The 22,257-nt window shown below is 47.3% G+C and overlaps 1 protein-coding gene and 1 long non-coding RNA gene across 13 annotated transcripts in view; one reads left to right on the top strand and one right to left on the bottom strand.

Annotated features, from left to right (window-relative positions):
* RHBDL3 (rhomboid like 3) overlaps positions 1 to 22,129 on the bottom strand; it is a 142,286-nt gene extending 120,157 nt beyond the window's left edge. For 4 of the 12 annotated variants that reach the window (XM_082212654.1, XM_082212659.1, XM_082212660.1 and 1 more), the window contains exons 1-3: positions 12,582 to 14,403; positions 9,075 to 9,221; positions 4,276 to 4,299 (exon numbers count right to left, since the gene is read on the bottom strand). In XM_082212654.1, coding sequence (XP_082068780.1) covers positions 4,276 to 4,299; positions 9,075 to 9,221; positions 12,582 to 12,704 — 294 coding nt within the window. In that variant the 5' untranslated portion in view covers positions 12,705 to 14,403. Of the gene's footprint in view, positions 1 to 4,275; positions 4,300 to 5,534; positions 5,864 to 5,944; positions 5,972 to 9,074; positions 9,222 to 12,581; positions 14,404 to 14,450; positions 14,750 to 18,809; positions 18,828 to 22,062 lie in introns of those variants that run through there. The other 8 variants (XM_082212656.1, XM_082212657.1, XM_082212658.1 and 5 more) reach the window with 8 other exon arrangements.
* Positions 14,354 to 15,621, top strand: LOC309526693. Its single transcript, XR_014216847.1, has 2 exons — positions 14,354 to 14,411; positions 14,886 to 15,621. It is a non-coding gene; the product is annotated as an uncharacterized lncRNA (long non-coding RNA).
* Positions 22,130 to 22,257: the final 128 nt, after the last annotated feature.

Here is a 22,257-nt window from a genome sequence, read left to right as displayed (position 1 = left end):
GGACAACAAGGCAATAGCACTCCAGTTAGCCAGAATCTGATGATGTCTTCTCATCACCCAAGTCCTCAAAATAGCTATATCATCATTTCAGGTAGGGTCAAAATGAACCAGTTTGTGGAATTTTCCTTGCAGGAAAATTGGAGATCAAGCAGACCATCTTCCATCAAAATATCTCCAGCTACCACTGATGCATACAAACACCCTGTGCCAAATGGGAAATATCCCTGATGGCAGCCGGCAGTTCTGCAGGCACAGGATTAGTGCCTGTAGTGTGGTGTAGTGGTTAAGAGCGGTAGTCTCGTAATCTGGGGAACCGGGTTTTGGACTGCAACTTCCACCATCCCTAGCTGGGGGATGAAATCCAAAGTGTTTGGAGGGCACCTGGTTGGCGAAGGCTGGTTTAAGGGTCCTTAGACTCTCTGCTGCCGAGAATCGGCTGGAAAATACTTCCAGTGGCAGAACGCAGGGGGTGGGAATCCTGACCTGCTGAGGCAGGAAAACTGTCAGGTGGAAACGGGCTTGAAGGATGAGCGCCACAGAGCACATGCCCTTGGAACCAACTCCCACTCCACTTTTAATCTTTGCAGTGGTTAATGGGTAGACTCACTTTGTTCAGGGAAAGATTTGGCTTGAGAATACACATCATAGGATGTCCCATTCCTGCCCCAGTAGGCAAGGGCGAGTTTCTGCATGATGCCCTTTGCTGCCAGAAATACTCCTAATGAATGCATGCACACAAGACCCATAATTTTTTTGGGGGGTGGGGTGGAGTCAGGGGGTGTTCCATCTCGCAGCTACTTTTCTGTGGCTCTGCCGTGAGCAGAGACTCCTGTCTTACCTGTCCTGTACTCCTCCCTCCAGTTATTCACCAACGGAGTTTACACTCAGGTTCCGGGTTTGAAAACAGGGATAGCACGTTTATCCAAATATAGCATTTTTGCTGAATTGTTAAAATACAAAGCAGCTGGTTCCTCTTAGAATTCAGACTAGGCAGCTGTAGTCTACACATCTCAATGGACTGAAAAGGAAGGAAGGAAGGAAGGAAGGAAGGAAGGAAGGAAGGAAGGAAGGAAGGAAGGAAGGAAGGGGGTGCCTTGCACATTCAGGCCCCAAACTCAGTTTGCAGGTGCCTTTCCAGCAACAGCAGCATAGTTTTGACCCTCCCTGTTTTCATCATCATGATAAAAGGATAATAGCTCAGTGACAGAATACATGCCAAAGTCTCAGGACCAGTTCCTAGTGCCTCCATCTTAGCCTTTCTGAAATCCTAGAAAGTCAGTGCTATTCATACTAAGCTCAATGGACCAGACTTGGTGTAGGGCAGCTTCCTCTCACTTACTGACATACTTTCCAATACCTCGGAATGACCTCGGCCCAGTATACCTGAATAAGTGCCTCCACCCCCATCGTTCAGCTCTGAGGGCCTTCTAGTGGTTCCCTGAGAGCCAGTGTGTTGTAGTGGTTAAGAGCGGTAGTCTTGCAATCTGGGGAACCGGGTTGGCGTCTCCGCTCCTCCACATGCAGCTGCTGGGTGACCTTGGGCCAGTCACACTTCTCTGAAGTCTCTCAGCCTCACTCACCTCACAGAGTGTTTGTTGTGGGGGAGGAAGGGAAAGGAGAATGTTAGCCGCTTTGAGACTCCTTCGGGTAGTGATAAAGCGGGATAACAAATCCAAACTCTTCTTCTTCTTCTTCCCTCCCTGTGAGAAGTGAGGTTACAGGGAACCAGGCAGAGGGCCTTCTCAGTAGTGGCACCCACCCTGTGGAACGCCCTGCCATCAGATGCCAAGGAAATAAACTAGTACCTGACTTTTAGACGACATCTGAAGGCAGCCCTTTTTAGGGAAGTTTTTAACGTTTGATGTTTTATCGTGTTTTTAATATTCTGTTGGGAGCCACCCAGAGCGGCTGGGGAAACCCATAGGGTATAAATAATAAATTATTATCATTATCATTATTATCATCAAAATAACACAAAAACTAAGCAGCAGCTATGAAAAGTGACCATAAAATAGCTCCCAAAGAAGAGGAAATTCAGAGTGGCAAAGCAAACTCATAAAGCCTTCTCCCGCCCCACCCCACCCCGCCCCAAATAAAACAACTGATACAGATGGGAGTAAATTCATGCCAATGTGTTACAGAATGGACTCCAGCTTGTCATTAGAGTAATGCAACTACATGATCCTATCCCACCCCAGATACATTCTGCACACAATGAGGGATGTTGCTCACCCCAGATTTATGGGCTAAATATAGAGCACAGCTTACTGGGTTATAAACAGACACTCATCACCACTGGCAGTGAGCTTACTTAGGGAATGGTAATAAGCCATCTCTGGGATGAGAGGCACATCTCATTGGCAAGGCAACCCACTCAGATAGTCGCTGTGCGGTCTGACCACATACAGGAACCAAATTATTATATTGCCTCATAAAACGCTGCCTTCTTCAAGGGCCAGACAAAGTAATAACAGTTCGCTTGCATAAAGTGGTATTTCTGCCTACACAGAAGTGGGCGGAACACGTTAACAGAGTGTTGCAGGCCAAAAGCGAGCCAGCAAGACAAAACTCTAGGAAAATGTCTACGTATTTTCGCATGTCACTAAAACGGGGAATAAAAAAGGAAATGGAAAGAAATTGTACCTTGAAATGTTAACTTTTCTCCACATTTGTGTTTTAGAACACGTATCTTGAAAATATCTACAAGCACCATTTGAATGCTCGCAAACGGCAATGGGTTTTCAGATCCACAGGTAAAATCCCATTAATTATATAAATGCAAACAAGCAAAATGCAAGTGACAGAACAAATCCTAGCCTGCCAACGTAACTGTGAACAGACTTCAGTAGATCTTTGAGACCAGACGGCTCCCGCCTGCTTAGTTTTTCTTGTTTTTTTTAATTATTGACTTTGCTATGAAAACAGCCAAAGGAAGCCTTTGCACTAGCAGGATTAAGCAACGGGCAACATCAGCAGACATGTTAAAACCTCTGCCACAATCCCATTCACTTTAGAGGCTCTACTGATTTTAAAAAAGGCCTCTCTATGCATACACAGAGGTGACATCTGTGTATCAGCAGTGAATGTTTGCTGTGCATGTGTGACACATATAATTGTACTATGTTTCATTTGCGCATGAATGAGGAGATTTTGGGTTCAAGTCGCCCCTGGTTTTGCATGGGGCAGAAGTGGAGATTCACTACTGAATCTTAATCTAGCATTATCTGTGCTACTGCAGACAGCTGAAATAAAGAAAACATGTAAAACATCTATATCCTGCCATCCTAACACTTTAGGTATCTTTCCAACCTTGGGCCTATTGCACTAGATGACCCTGACAGTCCCTTCCAATTCATCAGTTATATGATTCTTTTCAGTGATCAACTAGTCTCTTAGGCTAAATCAGTGAAGCTCTGGGGGTTAAGAAACTGACCGATATCAATATGTCCCACACATTGTTGAAACATTAGATATAGAGAGCATGTCAAACCTTACACAAGGTATTTCCCCATAAGCTGATCTGTTATTAAAATGTAAAAGTTGAAATTCAGTAACAATGTGCTCTACCTGTGAATCTCACTCAAGCATGAAGGAGCTGAACTAGCAACTGTGCTATGAAACTTCTAAAGAAAGGGGAAAACCCATCTTTAAACATATTGAGCTGCTTTCTTTTTACAGCACAGCCCTGGGAAGAAGGGTCATTCACTGGTAAAAGGTAAAGGACCCCAGACGGTTAAGTCCAGTCAAAGATGACTATGGGGTGCGGTGCTCATCTCACTTCAGGCCAAGGGAGCCGGCGTTTGTCCACAGTCATGACTAAACTGCTTTTGGCACAACGGAACACTGTGACAGAAGCCAGAGCACACAGAAATGCAGTTTACCTTCCCGCCGCAGCAGTACCTATTTATCTACTTGCACTGGTGTGCTTTTGAACTGCTAGGTTGGCAGGAGCTAGGACAGAGCAACAGGAGCTCACCCCATTGTGCGGATTCGAACTGCCAACCTTCTGATCGGCAAGCCCAAGAGGCTCAGTGGTTTGGGTCATCCATTGATAAGGGTAAGAATTTAAAGGAAGGTGTACAAAGATACAGTACAACAGGCATCAGTACCCCAGAGTTGGGGGTAATGCTTGCCAAGCATGACTGCAACCAAATCAGTGCCACACTAACGGCACATAAGCTACATGTTACAAAAGATTCCCCCATTGAACAAGCTCACGGGGTCTCCATTGTTAGCAGATGTTAGAGAGGGAAAAAATCTGAATTATTCACATACCTGATCAAACAGAGCTTTCCAGTGCTGACAGAGGGAAGAGGCAATGCATAAAAGAAAGAAGAGGGGGAAAGAGGAAGAAAAGCGTAAGAGCACAGAAATGTACATTCATTCCAGAAACATTTTTTATTTTTTTAGAGAGACAGGTAATCAAATGGAGAATATAGGAAACGGAAGTCCTGCAGTCTGGTGCTGCCTTGGACAGTGAGCTGCTCTGAAGAGTTATGACCACACCAGAGGCACAAACCCCCTTGCCATCACAGATGTCAAAAAGAGGCCGCCGTTATGTTTGATTGCACAACACTCTGTAGAGCAGCCCTCTTTGGTGCAGCTCAGATGTTGCTATACTACAACTTCCATCGCCCATAACCACTGGCCATGCTGGTTAGGGCTGATGAGAGTTGTAGCTCCAAAACATCTGGATGGTACACACATACATATATGCATACATAATTTTATTTGTAGGCCACCTTTCCACAGTTCAAACCATGCCCAAGGCAGTTTACAACATGAAGAAGAAAAAATACATAACTTCAACATAACAAAAGTAGTCCTAAACCATCGTAGTCCACCCCCATCGTTCAGCCCGGACACTGAGGGCCTTCTGGTGGTTCCCCTCACTGTGAGAAGTGAAGGTAAAGGGAACCAGGCAGAGGGCCTTCTCAGTAGTGGCACCCGCCCTGTGGAATGCTCTCCCATTAGATGTCAAGGAAATAAACAACTATCTGACTTTTAGAAGACTTCTGAAGGCAGCCCACTTTAGGGAAGTTTTTAACGTTTGATGTTTTATCGTGTTTTTAATATTCTGTTGGGAGCCGCCCAGAGTGGCTGGGGAAACTCAGCCAGATGGGCGGGGTATAAATAAACAATTTATTATTATTATTATTATTATTATTATTATTACACAACTGAACAATTTCCACATAAACTAAACAAGATCTAAAATAAAGATAGAAAAAAACGCCACTATCATAATGGCTTTATACAAGTCTAATGCATCTTAAAACCCCATGAGGAAAGGTTACGACATTTGGGACTTTTTAAGCTTGGGGTGGGGCAAAGACAAGTGAAGGGTGTTATGACAGGAGTTTATAAAGTTATGTACGGCATGTAGAAAGTGAAAAGAGAAAAATTTTCTCTCGCACGCACAGCACTAAAACATATAGACACCCTGAACATTGGAGGAGATAGGACAGACAAAATAAAGTATATCTTTGCACAGTTAAAACGATGGCATTCGGTACCACAAGATGGCCACCAACTTGGATGTCTTTAAAAGGAGACAAATTTGTGGATGATAAAGACTGTCAACACAGGGCTGGCCCAAGACATTTTGGCACCTGAGGCAAACCACCAAGTAGTGCCGCCCCCGCCCCCCAACCAGGGAAGAAGAGTTGAGTGAAGATCTACATCAGGAACACGGCCGGAATAAAGAACTACATCAAAATCAAGGCAGTGAGGAGACCAGCGGCGCCTCCTATTTGCAAGAAACCGCTGTGGAGGCATCCTTTGGAGGGGACTGCCAAGGAGATGACAGATCTCCTCACAGCGGGAGGGAAAGGTGGCCAAGGAAAATGCCTGCACTACTGGCTAGAAAATCTTCTTTAAAAAATATATGTTAAAAGTAACTTTATAAGCTTTTGAAACTCTTTAAAATTGGTTTTCTAGTCACCATGACAAAACAGCAGCAGTACTGGCACTCTCCTAGGCCCACCTTATCCAGAATGCCTTGCTCTGAGGAAGGAGCCACTTCTCCTATGGATGTGTACCTGAAAGACCAAGGAAGAAGCGCAGGTGCCTGGATGGGAAGTTACAACTAAGTGCAATCTATGACATTGCATAGGATCTTTTAGGGCATCAGCCTTGGTTTGCAGTTTCTTGGCTTGGTTGAACTTGAATCGATATGAGAGTCTTAAACTAGCAGGGGTTTTTTAAACCACTGTACATTATAAGGAACACCAGGCCGTGCGCTCCTGACAACCTCCAGTTAGAGCAGATCGCATAACACCAGCCAATCGAACCTGAAAACGCATGGCAGGTCCACCTCGGCAAACTGTTCTATTAAAGAGCTCAGCTTTTGTGCGCTAGCTCCCTGGAATCCCACAGAAACAATCGAGCTCTTGCCTGAGTGAATATTCCTTTATATCAAAACTCCCACTTGTCACAGTAAATCTGCCCAGTGATTCAGAGTTAATGCTCGATCAACGCTTTTGTTTAATGCAACTCCAGATGCCGCCAGACAGAGATGCCACACATCCCTGGCAGCCGAGCTTCCCTTTGCAGCGAGGTGCTCTGGTTTCCCTCTTGGTGTGTATGTGCTGCTGCCGCCGTTGCTGCCACCACCACTGATACAAGATACGCATCCCTTCAGTTAGACCTCATTGGCATGAACCTGACTGGGCATGACTTTGGCAGATCATACAAGTGCCTTTTGCAGCTATTGCCTCTTGTAAGTCACCTTCAACCCAAGACACCCAACCAGCAATGTGGGACCAATTTAATATTAACATCTGCCTATGTCCTTCTCCTTTCCCCCCTAGAATGAACAGGTGCCAAGGGAAATGGGACTCCTGCACCACCCGCAGCTGAAGAGGGGATTTCCACAGGTACAGATTGCTGATCAGAAGAGGCGGGGGGGGGGAATGCACCTGCCAGAACCCACCCTGCTGTTTTTAAAGCTGAACTTGTGCCACCTAAGATTCAGAGGCAACCCACAAGCTGAAGACCATCCGTGTATTCAACCAGCCTCTGTTGCTGTGTGCCTTGAGCAATGTTAGATCTGCAGATATTAGCAGGGGGGAAATGTGCATCCACATGCTGCAAAACAACAACAACAACCTTCACATGCTGATTTCTGCAGATAAAGCTGCCGTTACAAGGGACAGCAGCAGATCCGGCCAATTCCTTGTGGTCAGTTGGCAACCCTAATGGTGAGTGTTTTGCAGAACCAGCCCAGTTCATAACTTAATTCTACAATTAGCTGTAGAGTCCCTTGCTTTTAATAGTTTCATGGAAGAAGAGAGATGCGTACCCACCTAAGCTGGCCCAAGAAGGAGTTAAAAACAAGATCTAAGGCATTTTAAATGCTAGACTTTGGGGGGGGGGCTATAATTATGGAGGTTTAAAAGCCTGTTTGCTTCTGAAAGAGCGGTTCCGGTCTCTTGTGTAATATTAAATGTGGCTTCTCTTCTCTAATTACATGTATTGTTAAACATAGCTTTCCCAGGTAATAATATCGGGTTTATTATTACTCTCTGGGAAAGAAATCCAGCAAGACAAATGTATTTAAATATTAAGAAGGGGGTTACAAGCACTAAGGAATCCGATACTTCCCCCTGTGGTCTGGTGCAAAGGCTCCTTTCCCCAATCAGCACATTCCCTTTTAAGTTGGGATTCTGGGCTCCACATGGATCTCACCCTGCAGAGAGAGAGATGCAACTGGAAGAGGTTGCAACCAGCGCCCAAGCCATTTTTTCTGGGCTCAGCACAAAACTTGCCCCACATGCCCCAAAGTCCTTGTCCTTTTTCAAAAATGGGAGGGTTGGGTGAGGTTCTTCAAGTTTTTTGGTTCCCTCCGTTTAAGCTCTTTCTCCTGCTTAGTTTGGTTTTGTAGCCAGAAATGCAGGGACAGCCTTTTAATGAGGCAAAAGGAAGCAGTCTGCTTCAGCAGCAAGAGCCACAGGGGAGCGGGGGCGGGGGAAGGGCATGATCAAACCCTCAATGCACTGCCACCTGCTGCGGCGGCTGCAAGAGAACAAGTGATAGCAGCTTCTAGGTTCTGGTAAGATCCTATTGGAAGCCACAGCAGCTTCTCCTCGCTTGTCCCACCACCAGAGAAGCAAGGAGAAGCGGCAGCTTTCGGGAAGATCTTTCCAGAACCCAGAAACTGCCGTCGCCACCACAGCTGCGGTGGAGCAGCACCTTTCTGTTTAGCTTCAGGCGCTGAAACGGGATGGGCAGCCCCTGCAGAAATGGCACTACAGCATTAAGCATGCCTTGCATCGTTGTCCCACCACCAATCTCCAGGCTCTGAGCTTTCTTCCTCTGGGGGTTCCCCCCCCCCAGTGCCTCCCACCACTCCTAGACATCCAGCCATGGCACACCAAGGGCATCCATGTTGGTGCACTAGTAACTAGTGTGCTAGTGGAGGAAGAAGGGGCATTATCCTAACGCAGCTCCTCCCACTCCCACCCCCTCCAGACTGCTCATTGGTTCCTTCTTGCCTTGCCTGGTTACAAATACTTCCAGGTCAGACCTGACTCTTTACCTGGGCAACAGTCAGGTACCATCTCTGCTTTGGTTTTGATCCCACCTGCCTCCTCCCTCCTCCCAATCTGCCAGCTTGCCCTTCAGCACCCTCATTCTAGCTCGACTTCCCCTCCCTTCAAATGACATGCCTCTGAAGGTTCTCCTCCTGTTGACGTTCTCCAGAACTTAATCCAACTTTGGTCCTAGTCCTGCCGGCACTCACGCTTCATGTCTCTAGGCTGACACCCATCCACAAAGGAGTACAGATGTAAGCCTACCCATTGGGGTGGGTGGGTTCGCCCCATGCAGAAAGTGCACAGGAGCTACAAGATACCATTGACATTAACTGCCACCCATCTACTCACAATGAAACCGCCTGACAGGAGAATGGGGGCCACATCGTGCAGCGACAGGATCTTGCTGCAGCCTTTCCCCAACAACTCCACATCCCACCAGACAAGTCAATTTGCCACTCGGCATGAGAAAACACACATCAGTATCTTCGCTACATTTGGAAGCACTACTTTGCTCCGAGCTAGGTCCTCTGCACATACCTTTCTCACATGCTTCTGCCCTCTGATTGAGTCACACTGTGTCCTGGACAGCAGAGGTTGATCTGTGGGGGGTTGGTGGCTTGGCAGCTTTGCCTTTGGGCAGCAGGTTGGAGTAGATGGACTTTGGTTCCTTCCAACTCTATGGTTCTATAAAGCAGGAAGTAATGGGACGCGTGGATAGGAAGTCGGCAAGAAACAGCAAGTGGATTTTTCTACGATACTCTTTGGCACTCTTGCCACAAGCTTGCTAAAACACTAACAGAAGATACCAACAAGTTGTGCATTTATTTTATTTAAAAAGTAGGAGTCAGCTATTCACTGGGTTTATGCACGACCACTGTAACACACACACAAACTATCAAGGTAGGGACTGCAAGAACAGATTTCTTTTCTCACAAGGTGTGAGAGTAGAAATTTCACACGTAGGGGTGGAAGGAGGAGAAGGTATCCCAGATTTTCAGGGGTGGAGGACATTTCTCACATTACTGTTTAGTGCAGTGATGGGGAATCTGTTGCCCTTCAGTTGCTGTTGGACTCTAACACCCATCAGTTCCAAACACAACTGCTAGAGGCGATGTGAGCTGTTGTCCAGCAATATATGGAGGGACACAGGTTGTAGGTCCCTGATTCAGGGCTCAAGGGACAAATGGACAGCACAGGAAGTTGTCATACATACTAGTCATGGCCTTCCTGGTGGCAAGTCTAACCTGATGCAGTGTGTGTGTGTGTGTGTGCGCGCGCGCCATCATTTCCATTCAGCACAGGATTAGGAAAGATGGAATGGATTCAGATTTCAGTGTCAGATCCGCAGGGGTCACAAAAGATTTGGGGATGGGTGTGGGTGTGTTTGGCAGTGCACGAGAATTCTCAGAGGACATCTACGCTACTGTCTTAGCTGTGCTGCACCAATGGCTGCTGTAACTTTCCAAACTTTGTAACAGCCACAGCTCTATGTAGTTCTATGAGATAGCTGCAGACCTTTCACAAAGAACAGGCACAACTACAATTCCCAAGGTTTTTAGGAGATGCCACAAGAGTTGCCCTACTTCTGTGAGCGACTCAAACCAGTTACGCAAGTCTGAAACTAAGGCTGAAGTACTGAACGTGCCAGTGGATAACCCCAATGAACTCAATGGGACTTCTTGCATCTTAGAAAGCAGGTCTGGACTGGCTGCACATTGCAGAGAAAGATAGTGGTGGCCAAGCTGTTCTTTCAGCCATTGCTGATCTCCTCAATGAGGAACTCCTGATACATTTTTGAAAGAACACCTGAAACAACGGACTAGTGAAAGGATGGGAAACCTGCAGATCACCAAATGCTGTCGGATTCCCAACTCCCATCAGGCCCAGCCAGCATGCCCAGTGCTCAAGGATGATGGGACTTGCGTCTGGAGGACAACAGGCTCCTCATCCCTGGACTAAATGGTCCTCCGGTGCATTCCAGCCCCTCTAATTCTGCCAGGAAAGTTGCTAGGGAATTAGGAGGTTTCTGCCTGCTAATACCACTAGAAGCATTCTGAATTATGGCAAAGGCTCTCCTGTGTGTTATTCAAGCACCAGCAGCTTGAATATGTGGGTTGCTTTTGCACCAGGAAATCTTCAGAAAGGAAACAAATACAATCAAATAATAGGATGAGTTAGAAAACCAACAGGAGGAAATTGCTCTCGGGGAATCGCTCACTGTCACAGGACTATTTGCTTTAAAAGTGCTTAGATAGCAGAATGTGCCATCCCTGAGACCCAAGCGCTCTGGTTGCCATTTAGTGATTAATCTTGCAGCAGTTGCGGGTTAAGAGCAATATAAAGCATCCCTAAATCTTCCGCCAACCGTCAGCTGGAGATGAAGTGGGGGGATGCATTCTCAGGGAAATACTTGGTAACTAATAAGGTTCACTGTTTAAGAATCTTTAGAGATTAAGGCTTACAACTAAGTTAGGCTGCTTAGGAAGGCTGGAGGTTCACATTGAAAGTACTGAGCACACACTTAATGAAAATGAAAGTACATGTGGTCACATCCCAAACCGGCTGTGGGATTCAGACCCAAATGTGCTTTGCTGCAAAATTGCCTCAAACGACTAGGAAGAAGAGTAATTTCTTTGAAATCTCATTGCATTTATTTTCTTATCCCCGAGATGATATTAGTGCCAGTAATAATTTCTGAAGGTTCCACATGTGGGGAGGGATGACAACAAACCAATATGAAAAGCTTGCAGCAAACAGTCAAGCATTGCATGGGAAGAGTGTGAGTGATCCGCTGAGCACACCGCATTTGTTCAAATGTAAGCTAAAGCTCTTGCAGATGACATTGTGCATTAGCACAAATTACCCACCACATGTCCACAGCTACATCTGGCAGGTTGGGGGCACTTATGTACCACTGCATTATTCAGCAGGAAGTCATGATTTGACAGCAGGAGGGAGGCAGTAGTAGCAACAACTAGGGGGCAGATCTACACCATAGATATAATAAAGCATATTCAATGCATATTTAAAGCACATGACTTCCCCCTAAAGAACCTTGGGAAGTGCAGTTTCTCCTTCACGGAGTTACCATTTCCAACATCCTTAACAAACTACAGTTGCCATAATTTTGGAGGGAAGTCATGTGCTTTAAATATGCACTGAATATGCTTTAAATGATGGTGTGGATCTGCCCTAGAAGTAATCACCCAGCACCAAAGTAAGGATGAGCAACATGTGGGGGGTCGTTTTTTCGTTGTCTCTGTGAGATACCTCTGATTATTTTACATCTGTATCAAACCATTCCTCCAAGCAAATCGGGGAATTAGCCCGTTTTATTCTCACACCAACCCTGCAAGGTGGCTGAGTGTTGGGTCACCCGCCCAAGGTTATCCAATGTGCTTTGCAGCAACTGCCTATTGAATCACAGCAGGGTTAATATTCCTTTGCCTTCATGGCACATTTTCATTCGGTTTCTCACCCAGGGCAACAACAGCTCCTGGCAGGAGCTCATCCCGTTTGCAGAGCAGTTTGGGGTGTATTGCCAACTCGTTAGCCCTTTCTAGGCTGGTGCAAACTAACACACAGCATTTTGCGGAAAGGGGGGAAACGCTTTTAATTTGGAAAAAACTTGCTCTGCTGTCTCCTTTGGGGGGGTATGGAATTAAAACGACACCTATGCATATAGCTATCTCTATAGGAGTACAGATAATCTGCAGAATCACACTGAGCTCACCCACTGGTTAAAAAGCAAAGCTATTCAGGCTCCATCCTATGCACACCTACCTAGAAGTAACCCCCCACTCAAGTGAGCCGTGCTTACTCCCGTGTAAACAGGGATCTTGCTGCAGAGGGGCTACTTTGGGAACTCCAATGATGGGGGGGGGAAAACCTCATTTTCTTCCCACTTTCTCTTCCTAGAAAGAATCAAACTTCCCCTCCCTTTAATTCCGAAGTTTATTTTTAAATAGCTTGATCCGATTAAAGTCAACTGGGAACGGAGGGGGAGGCGGGGAGGGGGGGGGAGAGACATCAAACGAAACTCACGTCCTCCGTAGCCATAGGCAGGACATCCTCGGATTCCAGGACCTCGATCGCTTCTGCTTCCGAGCAGGCGGCCACCGCGGGAGAAGGGTTTGCACGGCTTGGCTCCGGCAACCTGTCTCCCATGCTTGGAAGCAGCCAACTCCCTAGTCGATCCCCCCCCAGCCCACCCCCGATCTGCCCCCCCTCTCTCTGCCCTTCCTCTCAGTCGCTCCTCTTTCGGCGAGGGGGGCGGGGGCTGGAGGAAGAAAAGCAACCTCGGAGGTGTTTGGCAAACTTTCAAAGCCGCCGATGCAGCCTGGCCCCTTCCTCTTCCATGCTGGCTCCTGCAGCCAGAGACCGGGTGGGTGTTGTTGCGTGGGTAGAATTTTTTTTTTTTTGCCCTCCCCTCCTTAAGGGAAAAATCCCTCGAGAGATGAGAGGCGTCCTCTAACCGGCATGCTGGCGCTGATGTAGCTTCGATCCAACTGCACAGGCCAAGGGGAGCCGGACCTTTCGGAACCTTTTTAGGCGCGCGCCCTAAAGTTTCCAAACTTTTGCGCCTCCTGCCCTGCTAGCCCACGCGAGGTGAGCGCTCACCCGCGAGCCCTCCCGGTTACTCTTCCTCAGCCCCTTTTGGTCATTGAGCTCCCGCTGCTGCTGCTGCCGCCGCCTTAGTCCCTCTAGGAGCCGCGCCGCGCCACGCTGGGAGGCGCCTGCCCTTCTTCTGTGGCAGCGTCGCAGACATCGCGCTCATTCCGCGGATGGAGGAGAAGTGCCTCCTCCTCCTGGTCATGGAAGTGGGGGGCTTCCCTGCTGCTGCTGCTGCTGCTGCTTCCTCATGAGGCCGGAGGAAGCCCCCTCCCGGCTTGCAAATCCTGCGGGATTAAAACCATCGAGCGCCAAAAGGTTTCATGCGTGGTGGTGGTGGTGTTTGGAGGGGGGGGGGCGATGCTTGCAGGAGCAAGAAAAGTCGCGATCCAGCGGCGGGTCGGTCGAGGATCCCCCCCCTCGCGTTGCAAGCCCAGATGAGCCTGCAGAAGGGAGGAGAAGCGGGGGAAGCCGGCGCGCCGCAGGGGCCACAACTTCGCGGGAAAGCTCTGCAGCCGAAAGGCGTGGGGAACGCGCCACGACCGCTTTAGGGGGCAGTAGGAACACGCGTCCACGCGCCCCGGGCCAGCCGCGTCGCCTGGGCGCTTTCCGAAGAGACGGCAAGGGCGCGCGCGGGCGCTGCGAAGAAGAGCGCCTTCTTCTTCTTCTTCCCCCCCTCGGGTGACCTTGCCAAGGGAGGTCGCTTTATAGGGGGCGATTCTCCGGCGTCGCCAAGCCCACGATCGCAACGGCCCCCCACCTCCGGCGAGCCGCCAGACCCCCTTCGTGGGACGGTGGCGCAGAAGAAGCGTCGGTGGCCGGCGTCCCCAGCGCGGTTTGCCCAGGAGCTGGTGGCAGGGAAGCCAACTCAGTGCATCCAGCAGCAACTCTGTCTCGAGCGGTGGAGAGAGAGAGAGGAGGAGAGAGGGAGGGAGGGAGAGCAGCGATCGGCTCCTTGCCAGGGCAGAGCAGGGATGACGGTGAGCTTTGCAGCCTAGCTAGAAACTGCGCGCCGAGCTGGCTGCGGGTCTGGAAGAGCACGTGGGTCCCCCGCTCAGGCCGGGGGCGGCTTGTGGGGAGCGAGCGGAGCGCCTTCCCCCTTCCCAAGGCTGCCTCCAGGAGCGGGCGCTAGGCACGTCGCGCCCGGGATTCCTCCAAGATGCGGACGTGTTGGCTGTGCAAACGGGAGGATTTGCGCCTGCCCGCAGGATCAGAGGGATGAGATGGGACGCCGCGCCCTTCCAGGCCCCGAGCCCAGGTTCGGTCTTTCTTTCCCCCACTTCCCTTCCTCCTCTTTCCCACCTTGCGCCAAAGCAGCCGAGCTCGGGGTAGGGGGGGGGCGTTACCCGGCCCAAAGTGATTTATGACGAGGAAGATCCCGAAGTTCTCCCACGCCGCCGCCGTTTTGAAGTTCTGCACCTGGCGTGGGAGTCGCGCTTGGAGTTTCGAGAAAGGGCGGGATCTCATTTCGCATAGTCCCGCCCTCTTGTTTACATAGGGAGAATGACGCGTTGCGGAGCGCACGTGGTCAATGCGCCAGCAGCGAGGCGTCCCGAGGCGATTATGCCTCTGGCTTATGCGAGGGTTTTCCTATAGAAGGGGCCGGGTGACGCGGGAGGGATTGGGGGTGGGGTGGAAGGTTGCTTGATTTGAGAACAACTGCAGCCGTCTGGCATTCCTGCAGCCTGGCCATTTCACTAATCCTTATCATTCATCTGTATAAATTATTTCATACAGGATTGCCAGCTGACCTGCTCCTGTGCCTTTAGCACCAGCTCGTCATAGGTAAAGGTAAAAGGACCCCTGACCATTAGGTCCAGTCGTGGATGACTCTGGGATTGTGGCGTTCATCTCGCTTTATTGGCTGAGGGAGCCGGCGTACAGCTTCCAGGACATGTGGCCAGCATGACGAAGCCGCTTCTGGCGAACCAGAGCAGCGCACAGAAATGCCGTTTACCTTCCTGCCGGAGTGGTACCTATTTATCTTTGACGTGCTTTCGAACTGCTAGGTTGGCAGGAGAAACGGGACCGAGCAACGGGAGCCGCCGACTTTCTGATCAGCAAGTCCTAGGCTCTGTGGTTTAACCCACAGCGCCACCCACGTAGAAGCAGCTAATTGCCTTATACAGTACCAAGTATAGATAGCCCTCTATTGCCTCTACTGCACGGACTGGCATAAGAGACCAATGGAACCATGGACTGTTTGAAGCAAACACACAACTTCTTCTAAACTGCCTCCCCATTCTCATGTTTTGATTTAATTACCAAGAGAGCTAGAAACTTGTTCTGTTTATACAACAAAGGACTGTATCCCTGAAGCAGCCGCCCCTTTCTAAGCTAGAAAAAGTTGGTTCTGTTATGACACAGCAAACATGTCGATGTAGTGTTATAGATTCCGTGTTTGCTTATATAGAGACACATTTCCATCAGTTCCTCTCACTGCTTTTTTTAATAAAAAAACTGGTTGACAGTTTTTTGTTTTTTTTAAAAAAACTGAGCTAGTGCGTACAAAGCAGTGCGGCTAGTTTAACTGAAGGTGGAGAGATCAGCAATCTAATTTCTATTCCTTCTCTCTCTCATACACACATTTTTTATCACTGTTTAGCTGAGCAGAGAAAAACAGATGGCAACCTGCTATTACTAATGATTTTTTAAAAAGTCTCCAACCTTTGTCTTGTCGCTTCATATTATAATTTTCACAGCAACTTCAAAATCCCAACTCACAGTAATTTGCTCCCATTTTGATATCAGCTGTTAAATCCATTTGGCACCTGGATTATAAATTTGAGGGATGCACCGACTGTGCTGAGAATAAAAGCCCTCTGGTTTATGAATTGGCATTAGCACATTGCCAAATTGGGGTGTGTGTTATTTCTGTGTATGAACTGAATTGCTTTCTTTCTTCAGTTAGGAATTCTTGATCTAAACCTTCCTTAGTCATATACCGTTGGCTAAGGATAAGGATACCATATAATTCCAAAACAATGTTTGACGATCAACTCTCTTTTCTGTGTTTCAAATGGAATTTAAGTTCAAGAACTGTAGTTAGGAAACATTTTTGGTGGCTGTGCAGCTAAGCCTACAGGAACCAATAGACTCCGGCAAACCATTTGCTCTAAGAATATCTATCTATCTATCTATAGCTGCACTGGCAGAATGATCACCTCAGCTCGACATTGAATTCTACCTACAGTGGTACCTCGGGTTACATATGCTTCAGGTTACGTACGCATCAGGTTTACAGACTCCGCTAACCCAGAAGTAGTACCTCGGGTTAAGAACTTTGCTTCAGGATGAGAACAGAAATCATGCTCCGGCGGCGCGGCGGCAGTGGGAGGCCCCATTAGCTAAAGTAGTGCTTCAGGTTAAGAACAGTTTCAGGTTAAGAACGGACCTCCAGAACAAATTAAGTACTTAACCCGAGGTATCACTGTATTTTTCTTTTCTACAACAAAATGAGGCTTGCTTCCCAGTAAATACATTTAGCACCAGGGGCAACCAAAGCAAACTCCAGTTTATTCATATAGTCATGATTTAAGTTGAAAATGTGAATCTGCATTTTTTAAAAACAAACAAAAGAAAATTGACTGAAGACTCTTCCCAGCTCCTGTAGAACAGGGGTCAGCAAACTTTTTCAGCAGGGGGTTGGTACACTGTCCCTCAGACTTTGTGGGGGACCAGACTATATTTTGAAAACAAAATATGAATTAATTCCTATGCCCCACAAATAACCCAGAGATGCATTTTAAATAAAAGGACACATTCTACTCATGTAAAAACATGCTGATTCCCAGAACGTCTGCAGGCCGGATTGAGAAGGCGATTGGGCCAGATCCGGCCCCTGGGCCTTAGTTTGCCTACCCCTGCTCTAGATTAGAACATCAGGAATGTAGAAGGGGGAAAAGAGAAAAATTGTTTGCTTCACAACTGAAGTAATGGAGCCACCCCGTCTGCTATAAGACCATTAAGCCCTGGGTCCAAAATTACCTAGCTGTGAATAACTAAAATAGCTGGCATCTGTAATTTATTCGTTGATAGGATTTACACCCGAATTGTGGTGCAAACATCTTCATGTTGGTTTATAAAAGCAATGTAAGAAATAAACCAGAACATTTAAAACTCCAAAACAACTGAGGTCAAAATAGCAAAAGCTAGCATATGCAAATACAGTAGTACCTCGGGTTAAGTACTTAATTCGTTCCGGAGGTCCGTTCTTAACCTGAAAGTGTTCTTAACCTGAAGCACCACTTTGGCTAATGGGGCCTCCCGCTGCCGCCGTGCCGACACTGTGTGATTTCTGTTCTCATCCTGAAGCAAAGTTCTTAACCCGAGGTACTATTTCTGGGTTAGCGGAGTCTGTAACCTGAAGCGTACGTAACCTGAAGCATATGTAACCCGAGGTACCACTGTAATTAGAATAGGATACCCTCCACCTGGCACCTTAAAGATAAAAAGTAACTACTCCAAGTAAATTTACAGAGGGAAAGAGCTCCCATAGCATAGACATTGCAAAGGCAACCACTTCAGCCCAGAAGGCAGAGACACAGAAAAAGGCTGCGGGGCAGAATCTGAATTGGTGACCATGTGAAGGAAGATGGTCCTTTGGATAACTTGGGCTTATATCCCCCATTTGGAGCATTGAAGGTCAGCTCCTGTTAGCAATCTGCATCAAAGCAACAGATAGGTAGCCGTGTTGGTCTGCCATAGTCAAAATAAAAAAATTCCTTCCAGTAGCACCTTAAAGACCAACTAAGTTAGTTCTTGGTATGAGCTTTCGTGTGCATGCACACTTCTTCAGATACACACGAAAGCTCATACCAAGAACTAACTTAGTTGGTCTTTAAGGTGCTACTGGAAGGAATTTTTTTATTGCATCAAAGCAAGTGTTTAATGCACACATACAGTGATCTACCCTGGATGTTACAACAACTGTGGCCTGATCATTTCTTCCCGAGTAAAGCTGGGACACCAGAAAAAAAAACTGTGAAAGGCACCGGGAGCTTCAGATGCTACCTGCTTATCTAGCAAGCAGAAGGCTGGATCTAAGAACATCCCCTCACTATTGCGTTCACGTGAAACCCTTTCATTTATGGAACCTCAGTTAGGGCTGCCGTATTTTGAAAAGCAAAAAAGAGGACACATTTGACGACTTGTACTTTTAGCTACGGATCACTACGACGACACTCATTTTAAATTACCCCTGCTATATGTAGGCTGTAGAAGCTTGGAGATATTGCTAGTAGCAACGTATTTTGCTTCCTCGCTTGCCACATGAAAGTATTTGGGACGCTCACATTTTTGCGAATGTAAGTGTGCGCAGAACAATTTAGTAAACTGTTTTAGTTAATGTACAGTCCATTAATGAAAAACGGCATGGGTGGGAGTGTGATGCATCAGAATTTTAAAATTGTTTTCATTTTAAAAAAATTATTGGTTACTGTAAACAAACAACAAAAACAAATAACAACAAAACCCAGGGCATTGTGCCAAATTTTTTAAAAAATCCACCTGGACAGAAATTTAAATCCTGAAAAAGAGGGCGTGTTCTGGAAAAAGAGGGCATATGGCAACTGTATGTGGCCTGGGGACAAAATATGGCCCTCCAAGCCTCTATCTGTCCTTCAGGACTCTTCCCCAGGCCATGCTCCTCCCTGCCCTTACCTCATATCCTCTGAGTATTTTTGCCTGCCTGGGATGTGTCCTTTAACTCGCATAATGCATCTTGCTTGCCTGGATGGAAGATAGAGCAGAGTATGTAAATGTGTGCAGAGACCAGCCTACTGTAGAAAGGTAAAAATTGCATTATTAGCCCCACCCACATTTTTCTCTGGCCCTGCCCACCAACAGCATGTGACCCCCCAGAAGGTTGCTCAGAAAGAATCAAGGCCCTTGGACTAGACACTGTTCCCCACCTTTGATTTATGGCATCTAAGCCAGGAACGCCAGAGTATCTTCACTTTGTCAGAATCTGTGGTGTTTTTACCAAGCTCAAAAGAGTAGCCTGCATATTTCTCATTTATAATATGATTAAAAATAATAATAATTCAGCGACACAATATTTCCTTACCTCAACAGATGAATAGAGTAGTACCTTGGTACTCAAATGGCTTGGCTCCCGAACAAATCGGCTCCCAAATGCCGCAATCCCAGAAGTAAATGTTCTGGTTTGCGAACGTTTTTCAGAAGCTGAACATCCAGCGCAGCTTCTGATTGAGTGCAGGAAGCTCCTGCAGCCAACTGGAAGCCGTGCCTTGGTTTTCAAACTGTTTCGGGACTCCCAGAACGGATTAAGTTCAAGAAACAAGGTACCACTGTACATTATTATTTAAAAAACAAACAAACCATAAATATCTGCTCCTCTACAGTACAAATTCACAGTCAACAGCTCTGATAATTTAAGCAAAGAATCTTGAGAGATGAGTGAGCAAGGGCCTTGCTACTATTAACGTCTAAGGAAAAAATCACACCATTCTAATTAAAAGGTTTTGCTACAAGCATACGATGAACTGCTAAGCTTTTGAAAACCTCTTGATTTGTACAGCCCTCGTTTTCTCTCCTTCCACGTCCTCCTTGGCAGTTCAGCTTTGTAAAACAATAATTGACAGATACGAGTGGGGCACATTAGACGGTTAACACGTGGGCAGTTCATTTCCATGAACTAACAGAGGGTGCCTTGAAAATACGAGCCAAGTTCTGCCTTAACAACAGTCATTTAAATAGCAACATTTATTATTATTCCGAGAGGACCATGGATTCCAATCTAATCCCGTAATGCAAAAAAGGTCAGTTAATGAATATGCAGGGACGAGCCCAAGGGGAGGGGGCCGACTAGCATCTGTCGAGCAAACAGCCTAGCGGAGGTCAGAGTGCTAGATGGCTCCAAAATGGAAACACTGATTGCAATGACTAAAGAGGTGCTCAGGTGGGGTCTGTTTGATTTGATTCTGCAGCGCGCTTGCTGCTTATTCCCCTAAGCAATGAGAGGTTCCAAGGGGAAGCACCAACTCCCAATATTGTTTCATTTACAAATATTGAAGCAGAGCAGAAGTGGAGACAAACAGAAGGGGTTTCCATGAGGCAGAATATCTGGTAGTCCTCATCAGCCTTCTGCCAGCTAGTGATCTCTTTCCCTCTTTGCTTTTCCAAACTTCTAATTATTGTATTAGGGACGCGGGTGGTGCTGTGGGTTAAACCACAGAGCCTAGGACTTGCTGATCAGAAGGTTGGCGGTTCGAATCCCCACGACGGAGTGAGCTCCCGTTGCTCGGTCCCTGCTCCTGCCAACCTAGCAGTTCGAAAGCACGTCAAAGTGCAAGTAGATAAATAGGTACTGCTCCGGCGGGAAGGTAAACGGCATTTCCGTGTGCTGCTCTGGTTCGCCAGAAGTGGCTTAGTTGTGCTGGCCACATGACCCGGAAGCTGTACGCCGGCTCCCTCAGCCAATAAAGCGCCGAGATGAGCGCCGCAACTCCAGAGTCGGCCACGACTGGACCTATTGGTCAGGGGTCCCTTTACCTTTACCTTTAATTATTGTATGCTTGGCTTGTTAGTTTGTTTTCTCCCCACCCCACCCTCATACCCCTACCCCTTTTCTGTAACTGGAGAGGGATAGGATGCAGTATTCCATTCCCTAGCCTCTGATAAGTATCTAAATCGAATAAAGGGAAAGATGCCCAATATCTTTTCTTGCATGGGGCAAAATAGCACATCCATCATTTCATGTACTGAAGCCAACCGGACATGCAGTTGTGTTTTAGTCCAACACTGGCAACAGGGCAATGTCCACCACTACACAGCAGGCTATCTTTAAGAAGGTACAGGAAATGCATGAAGTGCACACGGCTTTGCTCCCTGATACCTCCCTGTTACTCTCCAACCCCACCTGCCTTACTCTGCCTAATGGTAGAGCCGGCCCTGTATCTCCTTAATCTTTATTAATAGCCATTAAGACAGCCATTCCGACTTATTATCCAGCAAACTGTCAGATAAAAGAATGGCAATCTAGCAGGATAACGATAAGAAGTCAGGTTTCAGGATACAGAGCTGCTCAAGGATTATTTAACAAGCTTTCAGGGGAGATGCACAGCATGGGTTAGGAGATACGGCTTTCAAGCTCATTTGGTGGATCCTCTCCGCCTTTACAGCTGGATGATAACTAGTATTTCTACAGATGAGGCTGCCTTCATTGCTGCATTAGTCTGTGCCTGTAGAGTTTCCATCTGAATAGGTGTGAGAAGCCGCAGCTGCATCACTTTCCATAGCAATAGTACTTTGAAAGCAGGTGTTGGGAAACTTTGGTTGTCCAGATGTTTCTGAACTGCATGTCTCATCAGCCCTAGCAAGTGTGGCCAATGGCCAGGGTTCCCCACACCTGTTGCAAAGACATGTACAGCAACTCTGGGTTGTAACTGGGGAACCCTTTAACCCCCGTGCATTAGAGCAGGCATAGGCAAACTCGGTCCTCCAGATGTTTTGGGGACTACAACTCCCATGATCCCTAGCTAACAGGACCAGTGGTCAGGGATGATGGGAATTGTAGTCCCAAAACATCTGGAGGGCCGAGTTTGCCTATGCCTGCATTGGGGTGACAACCAGTCAACATTTACTATGCATGCCAGGTGACAACACTAGTGAAAAATGCGCCTCCTGCATATAAATTACTAGGTTTCCCCCGCAGTGCATAAGTACATGGGAAACTGCCTTATATCAAGTTGGAACAACTAGTCCATCTAGGTCCATCTGATAGATCCCGGTTCAGTCCCTCAGGTAGAGCTGAGAAAGATCCTCTGACAGCTGCTGCCAGTCAGTGTAGACAGCATTGCGCTAGATGGGCCGATGATCTTACTCAGTGTAAGGCAGCTTCCTATGTTCCTGTACAGACCACAGAGATTTATCATTCGTTAGTGTCTCCTACCTGTGCTGGGCACCCCCAGCTTCCAATGTGTGGGGCTTCCCCATGCCCCTGGCAAGGATCGAGTGATCTGCATGATCAGAAAGACCAATTAGTAATCACAGTTTAATAACAAACATAAAAAAGAACTCTGTCTTCTAATACATGCTGAGCACATGGGCTTTTGATTAAGCTTAACACTGAAAGGCATATAGTTTC

Source organism: Podarcis vaucheri (genome assembly GCF_965113315.1).
Source record: "Podarcis vaucheri genome assembly, chromosome: 2".
Classification (NCBI taxonomy): domain Eukaryota; kingdom Metazoa; phylum Chordata; class Lepidosauria; order Squamata; family Lacertidae; genus Podarcis; species Podarcis vaucheri.
This window is presented reverse-complemented; position numbering and strand designations above follow the sequence as displayed.